Raw genomic sequence first — 12,666 nt, 5'->3', positions numbered from 1 at the left:
TCTGCATATAGATAAGGCAAATCAAATTAGTCACAATACCGTGGAGGAGGAATTCTTGGAGTGTATACGGGATGGTTTTCTGGACCAATACATTGAGGAACCAACTAGAGAACAGGCTATCCTAGACTGGGTATTGTGTAATGAGAGAGGAATAATTGACAATCTAGTGGTGCGAGACCCCTTGGGGATGAGTGACCATAATATGATAGAATTCTTCATCAAGATGGAGAGTGATGTAGTTGAATCTGAGACTTGGGTCCTGAATCTTAGTAAAGGAAACTACGAAGGTATGAGGCAAGAGTTGGCTATGACGGATTGGGAAACATTACTTAAAGGGATGACGGTGGATAGGCAATGGCAAACATTTAAAGAGCACATGGATGAACTGCAACAATTGTTTATCCCTGTCCGGTGCAAAAGTAAAACGGGAAAGGTAGCCAAACCATGGCTTACAAGGGAAATTAGAGATAGCATTAGATCCAAGGAAGAGGCATATAAATTTGCCAGAAAAAACAACAGACTTGTGGATTGGGATTAGAATTCAGCAAAGGAGGACCAAGGGATTGACTAAGAAGGGGAAAATAGAGTACAAGAGCAAGCTTGCGGGGAACATAAAAACTGACTGTAAAAGTTTCTATAGGCATATGAAGAGGTAAAGATTGGTGAAGACAAATGTAGGTCACTTACAGTCAGAAACAGGGGAATTTATTATGGGGAACAAAGAAATGGCTGACCAACTAAATGCATACTTTGATTCTGTCTTCACAAAGGAGGACACAAATATCATACCAGAAATGTTGGGGAACACATGGCTTAGTGAGAGAGAGGAACTGAAGGAAATCAATATTAGTAGAAAAATGGTGATGGGGAAATTGATGGGATTGAAGGCCGATAAATCCCCAGGGCCTGATGGTATGCATCCCAGAGTGCTTAAGGAAGTGACCCTAGAAATAGTGGGTGCATTGGTGGTCATCTTCCAAGATTCTATAGACTCTGGAACAGTTCCTACAGAATGGAGGGTAGTTAATGTAACCCCACTATTTAAAAAGGGAGGTAGAGAGAAAGCAGGGAATTATAGACCAGTCAGCCTGACGTCAGTAGTGGGGAAAATTCTAGAGTCCATTATCAAAGATTTTATAGCAGAGCACTTGGAGAACAGTGGCAGAATCGGACAGAGTCAGCATGGATTAACGAAAAGGAAATCATGCTTGACAAATCTACTAGAATTCTTCAAAGATATAACTAGTAGAGTTGATGAGGGGGAGCCAGTGGATGTGGTTTATTTGGACTATCAGAAGGCTTTCAACAAAGTCCCACATAAGAGTGTGTAAAATTAAAGCGAATGGGATTGTGGGTAGTGTATTGCGATGGATAGAAAATTGCTTGGCAGACAGGAAACAAAGGGTAGGGATAAGTGGGTCTTTTTCAAATGGCAAGCAGTGACTAGTGGGGTACCGTAGGGATCGGTGCTAGGACCCCAGCTATTCACAATATACATTAATGATTTAAGCAGGAACAGGCTACTGAGTTGGATGATCAGCCATGACCATAATGAATGGCGGAGCAGGCTCAAAGGGCCAAATGGCCTACTCCTGCTCCTATTTTCTATGTTTCTAAACAAATTTTTCTTAGTTTCCAAACTTTACCTTTAGGCAACCAGCCTTTACTACCATGTTAAACTCCAGAAAGCTTCTTGTTGAAGGATTATGCTGGAGCCAGTCTTTACTCTGTCTTGTATTTATTTTACAAAGTAAAAAGATTACAAGCATACAGCTTCTCACTCAAATCTTCAGTTAGCGTCTCCTTAAGAATACTCAAGTAAGACCTTAATTCACACCTTCACCTGCATTAAATAAAAAATAGGCAACAGCTGAGGGTGTGCTATGTTGTTAGAGGTGCTGTCCTTTGCAGGAAATATCAAATTAGGAAGCATTGTGAGGAGGATAGTGTAGAACTCCAAAAGGACATGGACAAGTTGGTGGAATGGGCAGACAAATGGCAGACGAAATTCAATGCAGAGAAATGTGAAATGATTCATTTTGGTAGGAAGAACATGGAGACACAATATAAAATAAAGAGTAAAATTCTAAATAGGGTGCAGTAGCAGAGGGTCCTGGGTGTATATGTGCATAAGTCATTGAATGTGGCAGGGCAGGTTAAGAGAGTGGTTAATAAAGTATACAGTATCCTGGGCTTTATTAATAGGGGCATAGAGTACAAGAGCAAGGAAGTTATGTTGAACTTGTATAAGTTCAGCCTCAGCTGGAGTATTGTGTCCAGTTCTGGGTGCCGCACTTTAGGAAAGACGTGAGGCCATTGGAGAGAGTGCAGAAAAGATTCACGAGAATGGTTCAAGGGATGAGGAACTTCAGTTATGAAGATAAATTGGGGAAGTTAGGGCTGTTGTCCTTGGAGAAGAGAAGGCAGCGAGGTGATTTGATAGAGTTATTCAAAATCATAAGAGGTCTGGACAGAGTAGATAGAGAGAAACTGTTCCCACTTGTGAAAGGATCGAGAAGGAAAGGTCACAGATTTAAAGTATTTGGTAAGAGAAGCAAAAGTGATGAGGAAAAACATTTTCATGCAGCAATTGGTTAAGGTCTGGAATGCACTGCCTGAGAACATGGTGGAGGTAGATTCAATTGAAGCATTCAAAAGGGAATTAGACTGTTAGATGAAAAGGAAGAATGTGCAGGGTTACGGGGAAGACAGGGGAATGGAGCTGAGTGAATTGCTCTTTCGGAGAGCCAGTGCGGACACGATGGGCCGAATGACTTCCTTCTGCACTGCAACAATTCTGTGATACTGTAAACCAAGGTCTCATTTACCTGCTCAGGGCACGTTGACGATTCCATTAAAGCTTTCAGTTAATTTTCCTGCATCATCAACACGAAAAGGAATAGATTAACAGATCATTTTATTGCTGATTGTGAAATTTTGCTGTATGTAAAGTGGCTGCTATATTTTGTCTCATAACCATGATAACTGAACAAAGTAATTTTTTTTTATTCGTTCGGGGGATGTGGGCATCGCTGGCTAGGCCAGCATTTATTGCCCATCCCTAATTGCCCTTGAGAAGGTGATGGTGAGCTGAGATTAGTGTCCAATTTCAAAGCACTGAATAGATTTATTCAGATGGATCAGAACCATTACATTTTTGGCTATCACAGATGTTAACAGGTGCATTGATATTTCTGAGAACGTCTGAGATTTTTATGCCAACAGTTGTACTGGTGGAGTCAAGGAACAGGAGCTTGGCTGGAAGCTGTTGCAAATAATCTCACTAGGTGATGGTCATGGTGTAGATAGTTAAAGCAGACACATCAAGTGGTTATTTTTGCATTGCATATTTGAAGAGATCAGCAGCAAACACTGTTTAGAACTGTAAGAAACAGGGGGAAGGTAGTGGGTCTGACAGAATGGGCTGAATTTTCGTCCTGGGGTGGGGTCCCTGACGTCGGGTGCATTTCCGTGTCATGACCCCTGACAGCGATGCTTAATAGGTTACCCACTGCTTGCGGGTGGTTCGCCATTACCCCGCCCTCCCGCTGCACCCCGATCCTACCTGAACAAAAATGGCCCAGAGGCAGGACCATGGCAGGAGACTGGCATACCAGCCGTTAGCGGGAAATTGCAGGCCCGCTCACCTCCAGTCCTGCCTCCTCAGGCAGACGAAAATACTGCCCAAAATCTCAGAAGATATAGCAGTGCAATCAATTTTGGACTGGCTGGTTTGTAATTGAGAAAAGTGATGATTTTGCATGTCCCAAAAAAAGCTCTTAGTTTGAATATCAGAATGTTATTTTCTCAAGCAGCACATTTTCAAAGATTTCATTTCTTTTCAGGCTGGGATTTACTGGATTAATTTAATTGATCATTTCTGTGCTGGATGGGGAATTCTTGTCGCTGCGATCGTGGAACTTGTTGGCCTAAGCTGGATCTATAGTAAGTGCAACAGGGAAAGCACTGAAACAAAATGAAATAAATACATTTTAAAATATACTTTTATGGGTACTCATGTCTCTTCAGGAGAATCAAATGAATAGGATACCATGATGTAGATAGTTCTTCATCTTCAATGATGACTGGAAATTCAGTTACTCCCCTTTGTCAAATCTTTCCCCATTTGGATCCAAAGGCCAATAAGAGAATAGAGCCTTCTGCATCCTTCACCGTGAGGCCCCCTTGTTCTTGTTAAGTTACAGCTGGGTGTTGTTGGGATAAATTTTGCTGCAGCCATTTTCCTGTTAATTGCTGGTGGAGATGTTGTCCAAACATCTTCACTCTGAGCTGAACAGCTGTTTACCACTTGACTCAGTCAGTTACCAGGTTCTCCCAACTATCAAGACAAATGGAAGAGGCCAGGTTCTGTTTGAGTGTGTATATGATGTTTCTGGAATCCTTGTTCCATTTTTCAGCTCAGGACAGAGGACTCACTTTGATAGTGCCTCCTCCCCCATTCTAAGGGGACCTGTCCATCCCAGCACAAATCTGAAACATGAGCCTTCCCTAGAGTGAGTTCTTCAGAATTTTATACAAACATTTTACCTTCTCAAGGAGTCAAGTTGGGGACAGGACAAAATTTACTCATCCAGTTTGAAATCACAGATGATCCCTTCTGTGATTTAACCTGTTCATTATTGACGAGATGAAATTCCACAGCAAACAAGCTGCCCTACAGATAGGGCAAACCAAATGATTGTGTCTGTCTGCTTTCTTGTTGTTCACAGAGGGAAACAGATTCATCAAGGACATTGAGATGATGATTGGGGAAAAGAATTGGCTCTTCTGGCTGTGGTGGAGAGCGTGTTGGTTTTTTATCTCTCCACTTCTGCTGACAGTAAGGAGATGTTACATCTTTTACTGATTTAAACTGAAAATAATGAAGCTGCAGATAGTCTCTTATTGTGTTATTGACCTTGTTTTGTACAATCATTTTTCCCAGGCAATCTTAATCTGGTCCTTGGTAACATTTGCTCCACCAACATATGGATCTGTTGAGTACCCTGTCTGGGCAACAGCACTTGGCTGGTGTATGATAATCTTCTGTATTATATGGATCCCCATTGTTGCCATTGTGAAAATTGTTCAATCTGAGGGTTCCAATCTATGTCAGGTAAGAAAACACTTTGATATCTTTTAAAGGCTGTGTGAACTTTACACTCATTGAGGTGCAGGTATCAGTGCCGCATAATGGAAAATTAGATCCATTTCCCTATCTACTCAGCCCCAACATTGTGCTTTAGTTACAATCTCATTCGAGCCTCTTCCAACATTTTCCCACTCATTCAATCATACACACATTACCATCCATCCTTGTGATTTGTTTGTGAAATTTACAATTTAGCACCAATTAGGGTCAATTTTATTGTTGTAGGTCCACATGCAATAGTAATCGGGTTGAAAATCTACCGGATTTCATCCTTGCAACCATCAGACGTAATGTTATATGCATCTTATTAGTCTCAGAACAGTGTGCAAACTAACTCTGACACTCTTTCATTTATATAATGCCTTTCATAACCTCATGATGTCCCAAAGCACTTTCCAGCCAATGAAGTACCATTAAAGTGTAATCATTATTGTAATGTAGGGAAATCTGGCAGCCAGTTTACACACAGCAAGGTCCCACAAACAGCAATGAGATAAATGACCCAATAATCCATTTTTAGTGACACTGGCCAGAACGTTGGAAGGAAAACTGCCATGAGATCTTTTACATCAATCTGAGAGGGGACGCAGGCCCTCAGTTCAATGCCTCATCCAAAAGACAGACAGGATTTCTGAAAATGCAGAAATACCTCAGTATTGCACTGAGATGTCAGCCTAGGTTAGACTGGGGCTTGAACTCATGGCTTTCTGGCTCAGGGCTACCACTGAGTCATGGCTGACACTTAATATTTAGAAAATGGCTCTCCCAGATACGCTGAACTCATATAAACATATCTTGTTGTACAAAGCTGGTTTTGTATGGTATAGCTGCAAAACTGGATATACAATTTCCTCAGATTCTGAAATATGGCTACTATCCTAGGAAATAGGTAAATTCGACCGTATCTTTCTTACCTTTGTAGCATGAAAGGTTTTTCTGTCCATGAATACTTATATTAGAAAACTGAGGAGTGAATAAAGTCAATGCAACGGAATATCAGGTGGAGTGTAAAATAGGCTGCCGATTCACTATTGTCTGCTTTGCATTACTGCCCAAGATTAAATTTACCCCCCCCCACCCCCCACTTCACATCCGCCTGCATTTCCTGCCGACAGAACATTATGTCTGTTGTCACATTTTTGTTAAATGCTTATGTTAACTTTTCTCTTTCATAAATTCCTATTTCTACAGTTATAATGGAAACATCCTATTTAACCATGTTCCACTGTAACTGCTTCTTCCCAACAGTGGTGGTGCTTTAGTGTCACGTTTTTGCATCTTCTGGCTCTTTGATCTGTGTTGCAGAGAAACCCCTACACTCCAACCTTATTTTCTTCCCAAGTTGCTTGTTAGTTTTGCTATTTAACAACAACGAACTGTATTTATATTGTGCCTTTAATGTAATAAAATGTCCCAAGGCGCTTTACAAGGGTTACCAAACAAAATTTGATACTGTGCCAGATAAAGAGATATTAGGCCAGTTGACTGAAAGTTTGGTCAAAAAGATAGGTTTACAGGGCATCTTAAACGAGGAAAGAGAGGTGAAGAGATTTAGGGAGGGGATTCCAGAGCTTAGGGCCTTGGCAGCTGAAGGCATATCCACAATGGTGGAGCGATTAAAATTAGGAATGCTCACGAGAATTGGTGGAGTGCAGAGATCTCGGGGCACTGTGAGGCTGGGGGAAATCACAGGGTCAGGGAGGGATGAGGCCATAGAGGGATTTGAAAACAAGGATGAGACTTTCAAAATCAGGGCATAGCTTAACTGGGAGCCAATGTATATCAGCGAGTACAGCGGATGAGTGAGCAGGATTTGGTGCAAGTTAGGAGTCAGATATAATACCAGAGGTCCGAGTAGTCTGGCTCAGCCTCAGACAGTTGCCAGGGAAAGGGGTGGAGTTAGTGGCAAGAGAATGGAGTTTGTGACAGGGACTGAAGACAATGGCTTCCCAATATTTAGCTGCAGGGAAATGTTTTCTCATTTAGTACTGGATGTCAGACGAGCAGTCTGGCAATTCTGAGACAGTGGAGAGATTAAATGAGTTGAAGGTAGGTACCGAAAGGTATCATCAGCATGTATATGGGGCTGGATTTTCATTCTAAAGTCAGAAACCCGACCCGACAATTCAGCAGCATTGCTCTCGCGACGCAATCTCAGAAAACTAATACTCTAATTGGGCAGGAAGCGAGCTCGATACTGAGCACTTCTAGAAGGCGGGAGCTGGCTGCCTGGAGCCAGCGGCAAAGGCAGGTGACAGCCATGTTGGCAGCTTCCACTGCCTTGCCGTGGTGTGCAGGCAGCTCATGAAAGTGTCAGGACAGAGACAAGGCGAGAAAGTTGCCATTGGAGGCCAAGTGACGGTACAGTGCTCGACCCGGCACTAGTTGGCCCCACAGATTTATTTCCATTACACTTTCCAATAAAGTTTATTTGGCCGTGCGGTGACCCTAACAGCTGTGCACTAAGGTGCACCAGACTGGTCGGGATTGCCGAAATCAGTACTGAAAATTGCCTTTCCGAATGCCCCTGCCCTTAACAAGCTCCTAAAGGAGCATAATGGACCCTTCATTGGAGGCGAGCGGCTTCCCCATTCCCTCTTCCCCATCATCACACTGAAAAACGCAGACTGTCCCTCAACTCATTTAAAAAGGTACCTGGACCTGCACCTGAAGGGCTGTAACCTGCAAGACTACAGACCAGGTGCTGGAAGGTGGGATTAGACTGGGCGGCTAGTTTTTTCAGCCAGTGCAGACATGATGTGCTGAATGGCCTCTTTCTGTGCCATACCTTTTCTGTGGTTCTATGGTTCCACACCCACATTACTTCCAGAATGTCTATCACAGCCCCTCCACTGCTCAAAACCTTGTACATGTGCCAGAATCGATTATTCCAGTGCTGCCCTTTTTGGGTTCCTTTCTTCTGCCATCCAGAAACTCCATTCATCAAAAACTCTGCTACCCATATTCTATCCTACAACAATTCCGGCTCATTCATCACCCCTTGCCTTCCGATCCCCGAGTGTCTCAATATTAAAATTCTCATGTTTAGGTTTAAATCTGTCCTTGGTCTCTCCCCTCCATATCACTGTAATCTGCAACCCTACAACAGTCACCAACTTTCCATTCCTGACTCCCCTCTCTTATTTGCCACACCATTGTCAGCACAACATTTGGCCACTTGGATACTGTTGTCTGGCATTCCCTCTCTAAACATCTCTTTTTTTAAAATAACTCTTCAGACCAAGCTTTCGACCAGCTCTCCAAATCTCTCCCTTCCTGGCTCAGCGCCCATCTTCTATGTGCAGTCTGTGGAACATTTTGAAGCTTTTTTCCAAATTAAAGGTACATTGTAAACGGAAGTTGTTGTGATGAATGGGCAAGACAGAGGGGGCTGTACGGAGAGAAGCAACAGCATGTCCACAGTAAGGTCTTTTATTAATGCGCTGAAATAAATTGCAGTCTAATCTAAGAACAGTGGAACATAGAAACGGGCATAGCACATTCAGCCCCTCAAGCCAGTTCTGACATTCAATTAGATCATAATTGCTCTGTATTTCAGCTCAGTTTACTTACTTTGGTTCCATATACCTTAATATCTTTACCTAATTAAAATCTATGAATCTCAGTTTTGAAATTTTCAATTGGCACAGCCTCAACAGATTTTTGGGGGAAAGAGTTACTGATTCCCACTACCTTATGTGTGAAGAAGTGCTTCTTGATATCACTCCTGACTGGCCTAGCTCTAATTTTTAGGTTATGTCAAGTTGTTCTGGACTCCCAAACCGGAGGAAATAGTTGTTCTCCATCTACCATACCAAATCCTTTAATCATCTTAAACACTTCAACTAGATCACCCCTTAATCTTCTATACTCGGGGGAATGTAAGCCTAGTCTATGCAACCTGTCCTCATAATTTAACCTTGTTAGATCTGTTACCAGTCTGATTAGGATCAAGTTTTTTTCCCTCTACTTTGGTGTTAATGGTGGCTAAAAATAGAAATTATAAATAATGTAATTTTTCTTTTCACAGAAAATTGTTGCAGCCTCCAAGCCAACACCAGACTGGGGTCCATACTTGAAACAACACAGAGGGAAAAGATACAACAATAATCATGATTCTACACATGCTATCCCTGAGATGGCAAGTCTATAGGGGACATTTTCAGTTCAATTTAGAAACATTAACTTCAGAGTCAAAGTGTTGCTTTTAAAATAACTGGAAATGTTTATCCTAGCAAAACTTTCAAAACATAGGGATAATTTTTTAAAATACATAACTCCTCTGGAGTTTTTCTGGGGCATTTATCAGGAATTCAATCATATGCTCCTATGGCAAATCATATAGAGCACATGGCTAAATTCCCAAAGTGCATTCCCAATGAGTGAGGCTCACTGCTGGGAGCATACATTCATAACATTACCCCTTTCAGTTTTTACTCAAAAGACATCACATCTATAAAAATGCTTAAGGGGAATCAGGTAAATTTAAAAATGACAATGACCTTGGCATTACCTCCAAGGCATGTTCTGTGCAGGTTTGGGAGGCATTGTGGGGGTGAAGTTAGGAACAAAATCCCACAAATACGGGTTTCCTGAATGTCATGGTGATTTTAACTGCAGGATGTATTTAAATATTTTTCTGTAGGTTTCTTGCTCATACCCAGCCTGATGTCCAAGCTGACTGCCTGTCAGGCCAGAAAGCCTGTGGCACAAGGCCCCAGCCAAACTGAGAGCATGTGGAACTAATGCAGGGGTTGAGAGAGGTCATGGAGGGTTCTGATCATGGGGGAGTAATTGGTGGTCGGGGGAGAGGAGTCCAATTGCAGTGAGTGGGGGGAGGGGTGTCAGAGGGACATTGAGGTCAGGCAGATTACAGGGTGGTTTACTGATAAGCTTGTTGACCCTGAAGGAAATGCTTCTGCTCCTCCTGGCCGACAAGGAGGCACTTGCCGAGGCTAGAGAAACCCTTCAAACTGTGGTTAAAAATGGAATCACTGTTAAAATGGAGGCACATAGCCTCATTAAAATAATTCAGTAGTCAACTCACCTCACGAGCAAATTGGTCACTAGTCCTTGTTCTACCTGCATTAAAAGCAGAAGTGGGCAGGCTCGAGGTGGGTTCGGTTCCTATTTCAAATTTATAGCTTTTGAACCTCCCAGCTAAACCAAACCCACCTGTTTTGGGGGGTTAAAATTACCCCCTATAATTTTCAGCACTATTTAAGGGTTTCGAATTCTGTGATCTTCGCTAATGTTTATGGCTCAAATATTCACATTTTAAGTTACAGTAATATCATCTCAAAAAATGTTCACATAACACACTGATAATTTTTGGGGGATAAAAGTACAATATCCCAAACTGTAAATGTAAAAGGATCCACACCATTGTGATAAAATAAAGTAATGCTCCTGGTATCTCTAATGGAGCTGACTAAGTGCCTGCCTGTTTGGTTGAACAATAACTGTAATCTCCTTCAACGTTTACCTTGCTTGCAATTCAGTGAGGACATTGCTCCAATATCACAATACACTCTCTAATCCTTTGGGGGTGCAACAAAGTCAATAAATTAGATGCATTCTCCTAGTCCTGGGAGTGACAGTAACTCAGTGAGGGAGCAATATCCTTCCAATTCTGGGAGTTACAGTAATTCAGTGAGGGAGCAACATCCTTCCTTTTGGAGTGACCTGCGAGTTTATATTTGCTATTTGTGCAAGCAAATTCAGGTCATTGGGAGGGACCAGAAGCACAAAGACAAGTCCCCCCAGGCACGTTCTATATGCATTTCCTCCTTTCTTACAAATTGATTATGAGTGGGTCGTTAAATTCAGCCCTAATATATAATGAGGTTGATTTTTCAAATGAATACTCCTAAGGCAGAGCTTCATGGGATGCGAGTGTATGCTGGGAATTCAGATGCAGAGGTCAGCATAATTTTCCACCTATTAATATGGGCACTGACCTCTGAGCCCAAGTTCTTGGTGTGAGATATTTCCTGATTCTATGAATTCTATGGACTGGATTTTGTGTATGGGGCGGGGCTATGGGCTGAAAGGCGGGGGAAACCCCGCCTCTGCATTTTCAGTGGGGATCCTTACTGAGCTGAAGTCTCACCCTAGTAACTTCTTTGGTTGTCTGCTTGTTGTTCCCACAATTTCCCTTTTTATTCAAAAATTATATGAAGGTCCCTTGCACACCCTTGCTCTCTTCCAAGCTAATTTCCCAAGTACTGGGCAGTGTGTTAACAAGTAATGGGACAGTTAGTGTGGGAGTAGTGCAGTACATGTTTGAACTGTTCAGTCAGTGGACTGATATAGATCATATCGCCATGATTATGTGAGTGATCTTAACCTGCTCCCCCCCGACAGGAAATTGACACAATTGGATGGGCCTCACATTTTACACCCCTGCAGCTTCTACTTTCCAGTGACGGGTGCCCGATCGGATCATGTTGGTATCCTGACAGGCTAGTTAGGTTAAAATTATCTCTGTATGAATCAGAAAATGTATTTGAAATGCTTTCTATTTATTTATGTTTGCTCATAAAGTGTTCCGTCTCCTTCTTTCAAGACTGGATCCTTGTAGAAAGCAGCTAGTGTTATATCTTTTTGAACTCCAAATGACACCATTTGTATTTGTGTATTCATCAGCGTGAATTATCTCACATTACTAGACTGAATTGTTCATTAGTAGCCTGTAAATGTCAAAGGCCACTGATTCACAATTTCAGGAAAAACTGAACAGGAGCGAAGCATACCCTGAGAGCATGGAGACTGGCAACGGGTGGCTAGGGGGCAGCGGGACAGAGGACCCATCACCTCCCCCTCGCCCAGCAATCTTCCTGGGGACGGGATAGGCTGACAATGGCCTTCCTGCCCAGAGGCCAATTGAGGCCCTTAAATGGCCTATTAACAGCAAATTAGGGGCCTCTTCCCGCCACCACTGGGATCTTACATACCTCGCGTCTGGGGTTCCACTGCTGGGCCTAAATCTGAGGCCTCTGCAGTACCGGCAGTGGCCATCGCTCAAGGTGGTGCTGCCAATACTGCTGAGCTGCCTGCCCACTGACTGGCCAGCAGCTCATGGAGGCGGGATCCCCGTCCCTATAAAGGGATGGATATCCCACCTCCTAAAACTTACATTTAAAAACACTGGAGGATCACTCCAGGGACCGCGAAAATGCAGAGGCGGGGTTTCCCTGCCTCTCCGACCCAGCGTCAGGACCCCCGCTTCCTGCACAAAATTCAGCCCATAGAATTCACAGAACCAGGAAATATCCCAGAATCCCTTGCAGTAGCAGGCTTGGTGGAATGCTATCCCAATAAAGCAAGCAAATCCCTTGTAATAAAACACGCTTTGACTTCTTCCATCACCGTAAAACAATGCAGTGGTGCTTGCTGTGTGATAATATATCTAAACCACAGTTACAATTCAACTTAAGTGAATTATGCAAAGGTCAAAGTTAGTAAATATACAATGACAGATTGCGTACATTCATGTATGCTACTCTGGGCAA

At 42.7% G+C, this 12,666-nt stretch overlaps 1 protein-coding gene across 1 annotated transcript in view; it reads left to right on the top strand.

Moving 5' to 3' along the window:
* LOC137377773 (sodium- and chloride-dependent neutral and basic amino acid transporter B(0+)-like) overlaps nt 1-12,137 on the top strand; it is a 52,824-nt gene extending 40,687 nt beyond the window's left edge. Inside the window, exons 11-14 of the mRNA XM_068047805.1 lie at nt 3,846-3,945; nt 4,731-4,840; nt 4,946-5,116; nt 9,183-12,137. Of these exons, the coding sequence (XP_067903906.1) occupies nt 3,846-3,945; nt 4,731-4,840; nt 4,946-5,116; nt 9,183-9,305 (504 nt within the window). The 3' untranslated portion in view covers nt 9,306-12,137. The remainder of the gene's footprint in view (nt 1-3,845; nt 3,946-4,730; nt 4,841-4,945; nt 5,117-9,182) is intronic.
* Nucleotides 12,138-12,666: the final 529 nt, after the last annotated feature.

This window comes from Heterodontus francisci, chromosome 15 (genome assembly GCF_036365525.1).
Source record: "Heterodontus francisci isolate sHetFra1 chromosome 15, sHetFra1.hap1, whole genome shotgun sequence".
NCBI classification, from domain to species: Eukaryota; Metazoa; Chordata; class Chondrichthyes; order Heterodontiformes; family Heterodontidae; genus Heterodontus; species Heterodontus francisci.
This window is presented reverse-complemented; position numbering and strand designations above follow the sequence as displayed.